Genomic DNA, 12,551 nt, shown 5'->3' with positions numbered 1-12,551 from the left:
GAAAGATATGATCCCTTATTGATGTCACCTGTTAAATCTACTTCAATCAGTGTAGCTGAGGGAGAGGAGACAGGTTAAAAATAAATAAAAATTAACCTTGAGACCATTGACACATTGATTGTGTAAGTGTGCCATTCAGAGGGTGAATGGGCAAGAAAATAGTTGAGTGTGCCAAGAACTGCAACGCTGCAGAGTTTCACACAAACAGTTTCCTGTGTGTATTAAGAATGGTTCAAAACCCATAGGACAGCCAGCCAACTTGACTACTGTGGGAAGCATTAGAGTCAACATGGGCCAGCATCCCTGTGGAATGATTGACACCTTGTAAAGTCCATGCCCCGATGAATTAAGGCTGTTCTGAGGGCAAAGGGGGGTGCAACTCAATGTTAGGAAGGTGTTCCTAATGTTTTGTACACTCTGTACACCCCTCTCCAACTAGCACATTCAAGCTAGTCAGCAGAAACAGGAAGTGGGATGAAACCATAGCCATGCCCAACCCAGAGAGGTGTCACTCACCTGAGTGTAGCTGTGGATCAGGTTGATGAAGTCATCAACAGGTACTTGCATCACTGTGTGGGCCTCCGGGATACACAACACCTCACCTGTCTGAGAAGCAACAGAGATTAAGGGCTTTGATTTGCTTGTTCGACATAGATCAACCACTGCAGTCAGCGACTGCCAAGTGACTGATCTACAAATCACCTGGCATAATGAATAACTACTCGTTATTATTTGTACATCAGTCAATCAGTAAAAATGTACCCATAATGCAACACGGATTCAACACGACCACAAAAAGCTATGGGTTGAGTGTAGGGGTGTGAATGTTTAAAAGAGATTGGGATACATAACGTGAAGAAAAATCCCTAACCAAAAAAGGTCCCCCCACATAATTAAAATCCCAGTGCAGTTATCACAAAACATTATTTTCCGTGTTATAGCCTGACTAGACGATAGGCAATAAAGGCCTGGGGAAAGTTGTGTAATTTAAATGAAACCAGAGAGGAAGGGGCAAACTTTAGGCTACTTTGGTTAATTTGCAAGGCATTCAAGACAAACATCGCAAGATTCAGATTACCAGGACATATGCGCACCAGTTCTTTGTGCCTGCCCCCTCATTTCTCTCCCTCCCTCACCATGGCTCGCCTGGGGCATATTCAGTATTCTGTTGCAAACGTTTCGGAATGGAAGCAAACGGAGCAAAACCGGGAGGGACCTACCTGAATTTGTCCAATAGAAACTCTTGTTTAAGTTGCAAACTGTTTTAACTAATGATCACAACCCTGCTCTTTTGCTTCCCTAATAATGTGAGTGTGTGTTCAGTTTTCAGTCTGTTGCGTGTAGAATATTCTCGCCTATTCATTGACGATAGACTCTGCTTTTTACTGAAGTTGCAAGACATGGCAAGCCAAGAAATTGCAAGATACAGCATTCCATTTCGATAGATAGGCCTAGTGCACGAACTGCCTATACTGTGCCCCACCCCTCTCTCTCCGTCCCTCGATAGATCGCTATGAAAGATGCAAGTGTTGATGTTCTCAGAAGTACAGCAAATAGTCTCCTCCGTTCCAAAAATATTGAATCTTAGGAGTCTATTTGTAGCGGAATCGAATCTTGACACCCAGAAATGGGAGTCGAAACCGAGAGTCGACAATCAAGGAGTCGAGGAATCAATTATTTTGGAGAGCGACGCTCCACCACTACGTCATCGTCATTAATCGTTGGGAAAATGGCAGAGAAAGGCAACAGACAGCAGCTAAGTCCTGTATGGAAAATGAGAAGGTGGAATTGAGGTAGAGTAATGATAGTACATGTACTATGTTTACCCATCTGAAAGGGATGCACAATGAGACCCAAATTGTTTTTGGCAGCATTGTGAATTCACATGTAAAATGGCAGTTTAAACATTAAGAAACAGTTTTGATTTGTCACATCCCTAGTTGCGTTGCATGATTAAGATAAAAACACACTTGTGCTTGGTTAATACAGAATGGATAAGCATGGCAAGGGGAGAAGCGAGATGTGTGTGTGTGTGTGTGTGTGTGAGATGCTCAAGTCACCTGAGTGCTAGGTGTTCTCCTGACCCAGTTGACGCTGCGAGGGAGGGGCTGTTTCTCTATGGCACAGCTGCAGCCCATGGCCTGGAGTGATGTCAGCAAAGGGCCCCCACCTTCCAACTGCAACAGAGCTACACACACACACACGTGCACATATGTTGGAAACTGGGAACTACAAAATCCTCTGTGTAGCCCTTACTTACACCTACCTATTCAATGCTTTTAAATCCATGCGGGTGAGACTGTGAGTAAGTGCACACTCTGGGAAAAAGGTAGGGAATCGAAACACAGCCACTGCCTCTCTTCAACACACCTGGATCCACAGACACCACCATGTGTTTGATGCACTCCTCTGGTCGCAGTGCTTTCACAGCCTCTGCCAGGGCCGCCTTCTCTGCCTTCTGTCTCTCCTGCTGCAGCATCCGCGCCTCCTTGTCCCCCTGTTGCCTCTCCCTGGCCTCCCTCCTCCTCAGCACCTCCCTGGACCCCTGGATCTCCTCACCAGTCATCTTGGAGGGCTTCCTCTTGGCAGGGGAGATGGTGCTCCTAGCCCAGGAGGATGGCTTTGGCGGGGGCCACAGCTGAGGGAGAGCTGCCTCCTCTGGGTCATCCCAGTCTGGTCCTCCACCTTTCTCCTTCCTACGATGACTGTTTAGGGTCTCGTATGAGGTGAATAGAGGTTCGGACTCTGAGTGACCATTCGGTGCCAACAGGCCTAAACCACCAGGAAGGTCAGGTGAGGAGTGATGGTTGTTCTGTCCATTACTGAGTGAGGAGGATGCAGGCTCCAAACCCTCCTGTCTCTGTTTGAGTCTCAGCGCCAGGGGGATATAGGGAACATCCTCTTCCTCATCATCACTACTGATCATCATAACATCAGCCAACCCTATGGGGAGGTCTGTATGAGAGCTGTCCAGGACCACCAGGTCTGGTTGGTCTGTGTGGATCTGGGAGGCTTGGCTCAGGCTACATCTGGGCTGGAGGAAGTCATACACAGGGAGATCCTCATCCAGGTCACTGGTGGAGTCACTGTAGCTGCCCATGGTGGGTCCAGCCTCAGACAGTCGAGACGGACTGTGGATGGACAAAGCAGGTTAAAAATCAGAACCATGGTGTTATGTTGGCAGGCGCCATTGGATTCTGTATGGTTGGCACTATTAATTATGTTCCATCCAGAATGATAACATACATATTTATTGTACAATCTATTGGAGTAGGCCTAAATAGGCTAAAGAGTATCCAAATTGGCCTTCCTCTCTGGCCATACTAGCCTCGAGAGTCCGCTAGTGAGTGCTGTTCTTCTGACGTTGTAGTTCCGCTCTAGGTCATCTTCAACCTAGGTTCCGCTTAGGGTACAATGTCAGGAAGAACATTGCTCAATGGATAGAGGAGGTGCAACCAAGAAGAGTAGTTATATGTTCAGATTCTGCATCAGTTTTGTGTAGTCTAAGATCAGGGAAGTCAGAACGTGAGGATTTATGGATAGAAATGATGTTGTTAGGGTTACAAAGAAATGGGAGAGAGATTCAATTTTTTGGGATCCCTGCTCAAACAGGAGTCAATGGAAATTATTTAGTAGATATACAGGTGCAATTAGGGAGAGGAGAGGTTAAAAACATGAATCCAAAAGTTGAGGTTAGATTGCTGGCAGAGGAAAATAGTCAAAGGAAATCTGTACAAGAAATTGGGTCTTGTAATGGGAACCGTAGATATTAAGTAATGTCAACAACAACAAAAAATGATTGGGTTGTTTTTAACCAAGTTGGATAAATATTGGACAGAACACACATTGGATTATTTTTGAACCAGCTAGCTGGGTCACCTAGTTTGCTTGTTGGGTTTTTGATGCTGGGCTATTGAGCTATGACCCACCGGGTCAGATCAGAAGACTGGTGGCGTGGCTTTCGTGTTGGCCACCCGGGAGAGTAAATGTCATTCCAGTTCTCTGGTCATCTGTTCTGTTGTTTTTCATTGTTGAGAGAGAGTGTAGGATGAGATTAAGGCATATGGGATTGAATTATTTGAACTTGGTAGGGAAGCATGTTACTGGAATGTGTGATGGGTGTATGGTGAAAGAAACGGATGAACATGTTGTATTTTATTGTCAATTGTATGGGGGAGTTTGACAGGGTCAGAGGTTGGATGGGGCTGGGGTGGTATTTTGGGTGATGGTGGTGGAGGAGGAGGGGGGGGGTAGTGAGGTTTGTAGGGGATATAGATTAATAGGAAGGCCGTGACTGGCCTCACACTCCAGTGGCTTCAAAGCCTCTCACTGGCCAATACAAAGCATCAGCAATCCAGGGTTTACATCAGGGTTCCCCAAATGGTGGCCCGCAAGCGGTTTTATTTGGCCTCCAAAATTGTCTGAGCAATAATTATTTTTTAAAGACTAAAATCACCAGGAAATCAGCTCCAAGTGATTTTGGAAATACAGTGGGGCAAAAAAGTACTTGGTCAGCCACCACTTGTGCAAGTTCTCCCACTTAAAAAGACGAGAGGCCTGTCATTTTCATCATAGGCACACTTCAACTTATGACAGACAAAATGAGGAAAGAAAATCCAGAAAATCACATTGTAGGATTTTTTATGAATTCATTTTCAGATTATGGTGGAAAATAAGTATTTGTTCACCTACAAACAAGCAAGATTTCTGACTCTCACAGACCTGTAACTTCTTCTTTAAGAGGCTCCTCTGTCCTCCACTCGTTACCTGTATTAATGGCACCAAGACCAGGATGTCTTGCTCCCAGGCAGACTAAACAACTTTTTTGCCCGCTTTGAGGACAATACAGTGCCACTGACACGGCCTGCAACGAAAACATGCGGTCTCTCCTTCACTGCAGCCGAAGTGAGTAAGACATTTAAACGTGTTAACCCTCGCAAGGCTGCAGGCCCAGACGGCATCCCCAGCCGCGCCCTCAGAGCATGCGCAGACCAGCTGGCCGGTGTGTTTACGGACATATTCAACCAATCCCTATACCAGTCTGCTGTTCCCACATGCTTCAAGAGGGCCACCATTGTTCCTGTTCCCAAGAAAGCTAAGGTAACTGAGCTAAACGACTACCGCCCCGTAGCACTCACATCCGTCATCATGAAGTGCTTTGAGAGACTAGTCAAGGACCATATCACCTCCACCCTACCTGACACCCTAGACCCACTCCAATTTGCTTACCGCCCAAATAGGTCCACAGACGATGCAATCTCAACCACACTGCACACTGCCCTAACCCATCTGGACAAGAGGAATACCTATGTGAGAATGCTGTTCATCGACTACAGCTCGGCATTTAACACCATAGTACCCTCCAAGCTCGTCATCAAGCTCGAGACCCTGGGTCTCGACCCCGCCCTGTGCAACTGGGTACTGGACTTCCTGACGGGCCGCCCCCAGGTGGTGAGGGTAGGCAACAACATCTCCTCCCCGCTGATCCTCAACACTGGGGCCCCACAAGGGTGCGTTCTGAGCCCTCTCCTGTACTCCCTGTTCACCCACGACTGCGTGGCCACGCACGCCTCCAACTCAATCATCAAGTTTGCAGGACGACACAACAGTGGTAGGCTTGATTACCAACAACGACGAGACGGCCTACAGGGAGGAGGTGAGGGCCCTCGGAGTGTGGTGTCAGGAAAATAACCTCACACTCAACGTCAACAAAACTAAGGAGATGATTGTGGACTTCAGGAAACAGCAGAGGGAACACCCCCCCCCATCCACATCGATGGAACAGTAGTGGAGAGGGTAGCAAGTTTTAAGTTCCTCGGCATACACATCACAGACAAACTGAATTGGTCCACTCACACAGACAGCATCGTGAGGAAGGCGCAGCAGCGCCTCTTCAACCTCAGGAGGCTGAAGAAATTCGGCTTGTCACCAAAAGCACTCACAAACTTCTACAGATGCACAATCGAGAGCATCCTGGCGGGCTGTATCACCGCCTGGTATGGCAACTGCACCGCCCTCAACCGTAAGGCTCTCCAGAGGGTAGTGAGGTCTGCACAACGCATCACCGGGGGCAAACTACCTGCCCTCCAGGACACCTACACCACCCGATGCTACAGGAAGGCCATAAAGATCATCAAGGACATCAACCACCCGAGCCACTGCCTGTTCACCCCGCTGTCATCCAGAAGGCGAGGTCAGTACAGGTGCATCAAAGCTGGGACCGAGAGACTGAAAAACAGCTTCTATCTCAAGGCCATCAGACTGTTAAACAGCCACCACTAACATTGAGTGGCTACTGCCAACACACTGTCAATGCCACTGACTCTACTCCAGCCACTTTAATCATGGGAAATGATGTAAATATATCACTAGCCACTTTAAACAATGCTACCTTATATAATGTTACTTACCCTACATTATTCATCTCATATGCATACGTAGATACTGTACTCTATATCATCGACTGCATCCTTATGTAATACATGTATCACTAGCCACTTTAACTATGCCACTTGGTTTACATACTCATCTCATATGTATATACTGTACTCGATATCATCTACTGTATCTTGCCTATGCTGCTCTGTACCATCACTCATTCATATATCCTTATGTACATATTCTTTATCCCCTTACACTGTGTATAAGACAGTAGTTTTTTTTGGAATTGTTAGTTAGATTACTTGTTCGTTATTACTGCATTGTCGGAACTAGAAGCACAAGCATTTCGCTACACTCACATTAACATCTGCTAACCATGTGTATGTGACAAATAAATTTGATTTGATTTGATTTTTGATTTGAACTTGTTATCAGTATGAAAGACACCTGTACACAACCTCAAACAATCACACTCCAAACTCCACTATGGCCAAGACCAAAGAGCTGTCAAAGGACACCAGAAACAAAAATGTAGACCTGCACCAGGCTGGGAAGACTGAATCTGCAATAGGTAAGCAGCTTGGTTTGAAGAAATCAACTGTGGGAGCAATTATTAGGAAATGGAAGACATACAAGACCACTGATAATCTCCCTCGATCTGGGGCTCCACGCAAGATCTCACCCTGTGGGGTCAAATTGATCAGATGAACGGTGAGCAAAAATCCCAGAACCACACGGGGGGACCTGGTGAATGACCTGCAAAGTTCTGGGACCAAAGAAACAAAGCCTACCATCAGTAACACACTACGCCGCCAGGGACTCAAATCCTGTAGTGCCAGACGTGTCCCCCTGCTTAAGCCAGTACATGTCCAGGCCCTTCCGAAGTTTCCTAGAAAGCATTTGGATGATCCAGAAGAAGATTGGGAGAATGTCATATGGTCAGATGAAACCAAAATAGAACGTTTTGGTAAAAACTCAACTCGTCGTGTTTGGAGTACAAAGGATGCTGAGTTGCATCCAAAGAACCCCATACCTACTGTGAAGCATGGGGGTGGAAACATCATGCTTTGGGGCTGTTTTTCTGCAAAGGGACCAGGACGACTGATCCGTGTAAAGGAAAGAATGAAATGGGGCCATGTATCGTGAGATTTTAAGTGAAAACCTCCTTCCATCAGCAAGGGCATTGAAGATGAAACGTGGCTGGGTCTTTCAGCATGACAATGATCCCGGGCAACGAAGGAGTGGCTTCGTAAGAAGCATTTCAAGGTCCTGGAGTGGCCTAGCCAGTCTCCAGATCATTGGAGGGAGTTGAAAGTCTGTGTTGCCCAGCAACAGCCCCAAAACTTCACTGCTGGAGGAATGGGCCAAAATACCAGCAACAGTGTGTGTGAACCTTGTGAAGACTTACAGAAAACGTTTGACCTCTGTCATTGCCAACAAAGGGTATATAACAAAGTATTGAGATAAACTTTTGTTATTGACCAAATACTTATTTTCCACCATCATTTGCAAATAAATTCATTAAAAATCCTACAATGCGATTTTCTGGATTTTTATTTCTCATTTTGTCTGTCATAGTTGAAGTGTACCTATGATGAAAATTACAGGCCTCTCTCATCTTTTTAAGTGGGAGAACGTGAACAATTGGTGGCTGACTAAATACTTTTTTGCCCCACTGTGTGTGTGAGTATAATGTATACATACATACACACATATACATACACACACACTGCTCAAAAAAAATTTGGGGAACACTTAAACAACACAATGTAACTCCAAGTCAATCACACTTCTGTGAAATCAAACTGTCCACTTAGGAAGCAACACTGATTGACAATACATTTCACATGCTGTTGTGCAAATGGGATAGACAACAGGTGGAAATTATAGGCAATTAGCAAGACACCCCCAATAAAGGAGTGGTTCTGCAGGTGATGACCACAGACCACTTCTCAGTTCCTATGCTTCCTGGCGGATGTTTTGGTCACGTTTGAATGCTGGCGGTGCTTTCACTCTAGTGGTAGCATGAGACGGAGTCTACAACCCACACAAGTGGCTCAGGTAGTGCAGCTCATCCAGGATGGCACATCAATGCGAGCTGTGGCAAGAAGGTTTGCTGTGTCTGTCAGCGTAGTGTCCAGAGCATGGAGGCGCTACCAGGAGACAGACCAGTACATCAGGAGACGTGGAGGAGGCCGTAGGAGGGCAACAACCCAGCAGCAGGACCGCTACCTCTGCCTTTGTGCAAGGAGGAGCACTGCCAGAGTCCTGCAAAATGACCTCCAGCAGGCCACAAATGTGCATGTGTCTGCTCAAACGGTCAGAAACAGACTCCATGAGGGTGGTATGAGGGCCCGACGTCCACAGGTGGGGGTTGTGGTTACAGCCCAACACCGTGCAGGACGTTTGGCATTTGCCAGAGAACACCAAGATTGGCAAATTTGCCACTGTCGCCCTGTGCTCTTCACAGATGAAAGCAGGTTCACACTGAGCACATGTGACAGACGTGACAGTCTGGAGACGCCGTGGAGAACATTCTGCTGCCTGCAACATCCTCCAGCATGACTGGTTTGGCGGTGGGTCAGTCATGGTGTGGGGTGGCATTTCTTTGGGGGGGGCCGCACAGCCCTCCATGTGCTCGCCAGAGGTAGCCTGACTGCCATTAGGTACCGAGATGAGATCCTCAGACCCCTTGTGAGACCATATGCTGGTGCGGTTGGCCCTGGGTTCCTCCTAATGCAAGACAATGCTAGACCTCATGTGGCTGGAGTGTGTCAGCAGTTCCTGCAAGAGGAAGGCATTGATGCTATGGACTGGCCCGCCCGCTCTCCAGACCTGAATCCAATTGAGCACATCTGGGACATCCTGTCTCGCTCCATCCACCAACGCCACATTGCACCACAGACTGTCCAGGAGTTGGCGGATGCTTTAGTCCAGGTCTGGGAGGAGATCCCTCAGGAGACCATCCGCCACCTCATCAGGAGCATGCCCAGGCGTTGTAGGGAGGTCATACAGGCACGTGGAGGCCACACACTACTGAGCCTCATTTTGACTTTGACATTACATCAAAGTTGGATCAGCCTGTAGTGTGGTTTTCCACTTTAATTTTGAGTGTGACTCCAAATCCAGACCTCCATGGGTTGATAAATTTGATTTCCATTGATAATTTGTGTGATTTTGTTGTCAGCACATTCGACTATGTAAAGAAAAGTATTTAATAAGAATTTCATTCATTCAGATCTAGGATGTGTTATTTTAGTGTTCCCTTTATTTTTTGAGCAGTGTATATGTAGTATATGATATATATTAGAGGTCGACCGATTATGATTTTTCCATTTCGATACTGATACCGATTATTGGAGACCAAAAAAGCAGATGCCGATTAATCGGCCGATCAAAAAACAGATTGTATTAATAACAATTACAACAATACTGAATGAACACTTATTTTAACTTAATATAATACATCAATAAAATCAATTTAGCCTCAAGTAAATAATGAAACATGTTCAATTTTGTTTAAATAATGCAAAAAAGTGTTGGAGAAGAAAGCTAACGTTTCATTTCCTTGCTCAGAACATGAGAACATATGAAAGCTGGTGGTTCCTTTTAACATGGGTCTTCAATATTCCCAGGTAAGAAGTTTTCGGTTGTAGTTATTATAGGAATTATAGGACTATTTCCCTCTATATCATTTATTTCATTAACCTTAACCTTCATTAACCTAACTATTGGATGTTCTTATAGGCACTTTAGTATTGCCAGTGTAACAGTATAGCTTCCGTCCCTCTAGTTAGCACGCGCTAACTAGCTAGCCATTTAACTTCGGTTAGACCAGCCTCATCTCGGGAGTTGATAGGCTTGAAGTCATAAACAGTGCAATGCTTGACGCACAACGAAGAGCTGCTGGCAAAACGCACGAAAGTGCTGTTTGAATGAATGTTTACACGTCTGCTTCTGCCTACCATCGCTCAGTCAGATACTTAGATGCTTGTATGCTCAGTCAGATTATATGCAACGCAGGACACGCTAGATAATATCTAGTAATATCATCAACCATGTGTAATTAACTAGTGATTATGATTGATTGTTTTTTTATAAGATAAGTTTAATGCTAGCTAGTAACTTACCTTGGCTTACTGCATTCGCATAACAGGCAGTCTCCTTGTGGAGTGCAACGAGAGAGAGGCAGGTCGTTATTGCTTTGGACAAGTTAACTGTAAGGTTGCAAGATTGGATCCCCCGAGCTGACAAGGTGAAAATCTGTCGTTCTGCCCCTGAACAAGGCAGTTAACCCACCGTTCCTAGGCACTCATTGAAAATAAAAATGTGTTCTTAACTGACTTGCCTAGTTAAATAAAAGGTATAAAAAAAATATTAAAAGATCTATAATTTTTTAAATAAAAAATAAAAACAAATCGGCGATTGTCATGATCACTTGAAATCGGTCGACCTCTAATATATATATATTTTTTTTTTATCCCAGCCCCCGTCCCCACAGGAGGCCTTTTGGTAGGCCATCATTCTAAATAAGAATTTATTCTTAACTGACTTGCCCAGTTAAATAAAAATAATAGAACACTAGTCACTTTAATAATGTTAACATATTTTGCATTACTCATCTCACATGTATATACCGTATTCTATCCTACTGTATCTAAGTCTATGCCCCTCTGACATTGCTCGCCCAATATTTATATATTTTTAATTCCATTCCTTTAGATGGGTGTATTGTTGTGCAATTGTTAGATATTACTGTTAGATATTGCTGTACTGTTAGAGCTAGAAAAACAAGCATTTTGCTACACCCGCAATAACATCTGCTAAACACGTGTATGTGACAAATACAATTTGATTTGAATACCGTCACACCATCATAAAATAAAAAAATAAAAATAGTGATATGATATTTTGACCAGCACTAGTCCAAAAACCCCAACACAGTTGTGAAGAGGGCAGAACAATGCCTCTTCCCCCTCAGGAGGCTGAAAAGATTTGGCATGGGCCCTCAGATCCTCAAAAAGCTCTTCAACTGCACCATTGAGAGCATCTTGACTGGCTCCATCACCGCTTGGTATGACAACTGCCTGGTACCCAACCCCAGGGCACTACAGAGGGTAGAGCAGGGATGGGCGACTGGGAAAGAGATGGGTTTCAGTTTAGAATACCAGGCGCTGTCAAAGGAAGGTCCTAACAATTGTTGTCAACGACACCAGCCACGGACTGTTCTCTCTACTACCGCACAGATCAAGTCTGGAACCTGAACAACTTCTACTCCCAAGTCATAAGACTGCTAAATAGTCAGCTGCACTGACCCATTTTTGCATTAACTGACTCACATACGCTGCTGCTACTGTTTACTATCTGGTTTATAGACATAATTGGTCGGAGCACGTCAAACGAAAGACTAGTTTCTCAGTGACTCGTTCAATATAATCATGACTCGAGTCAGTAAAGAGTCGTTCAAAAATAACGACTCGTTTGCGTACTACATATCACTACTGCTCAATGTGCCTGCTAGCTACTACTTGCTAGCTTCATTGACAAACACAGAGTTGGAACTGAGCTAGAAAGTGATTTGGGGCACTGATAAACCGTGTGTAAGTTAGCTGGTGCTTTATTTACGATAGTTTGACAGCTTGCAGAAGATAAAGTTGTAGACATGTTCTCAGAAATCAGTCCTGAGCGCGCAGCCAGACTTTCCCGACTCGATAGACTATGCAGTACACTTACTACTTGTTAATAATGCACATGTTTTTACTTGAAATACTGCAAACACTAAAGCTACAGTTAACGTATGTAATTATCGTAACAGTAACATTCGAGGCATATGGGTTGGGTTTAGCTAGTAAATGTTGTCGAGGCGTGTTGGCTAGCTAACGTTTAGCTACCAATACAACGTTAATATCTAAAGTTTGTCAAATTAATTGAACATAATTATCTACTCACGTTCTTGTAGAAGGGGTTCAATATTTTATTTTCAGGACAAAAATAATTTCTTTAACTTTCGAGCTATTTCGTCTTGCTAGCCTTTTTGTAACTGGATTTTCATAATTTTGGATTCCGCGGGTTTAGTGGACGAACTAGTTACCACAGCCACAATTATGATTAAACCCCGCCCATTTCTACAACTTCTCTTTTTAACCATTTTATTTTAAACCAAACCTTAA

General features: G+C 44.7%; 1 protein-coding gene across 4 annotated transcripts in view; it reads right to left on the bottom strand.

The window, feature by feature from the left end:
* eme1 (essential meiotic structure-specific endonuclease 1) overlaps positions 1-12,551 on the bottom strand; it is a 48,543-nt gene that overhangs the window by 8,665 nt on the left and 27,327 nt on the right. The window contains exons 1-5 of one of the 4 annotated variants that reach the window (XM_031835426.1): positions 12,331-12,492; positions 3,329-3,503; positions 2,371-3,131; positions 2,061-2,188; positions 517-606 (exon numbers count right to left, since the gene is read on the bottom strand). In XM_031835426.1, the coding sequence (XP_031691286.1) occupies positions 517-606; positions 2,061-2,188; positions 2,371-3,100 (948 nt within the window). In that variant the 5' untranslated portion in view covers positions 3,101-3,131; positions 3,329-3,503; positions 12,331-12,492. Of the gene's footprint in view, positions 1-516; positions 607-2,060; positions 2,189-2,370; positions 3,132-3,328; positions 3,504-12,330; positions 12,506-12,551 lie in introns of those variants that run through there. The other 3 variants (XM_031835425.1, XM_031835428.1, XM_031835427.1) reach the window with 3 other exon arrangements.

This window comes from Oncorhynchus kisutch, linkage group LG11, assembly GCF_002021735.2.
Source record: "Oncorhynchus kisutch isolate 150728-3 linkage group LG11, Okis_V2, whole genome shotgun sequence".
Lineage (NCBI taxonomy): Eukaryota > Metazoa > Chordata > Actinopteri > Salmoniformes > Salmonidae > Oncorhynchus > Oncorhynchus kisutch.
Note: the sequence above shows the minus strand (reverse complement) of the source record. Positions and strands in the feature narration are given on the sequence as shown.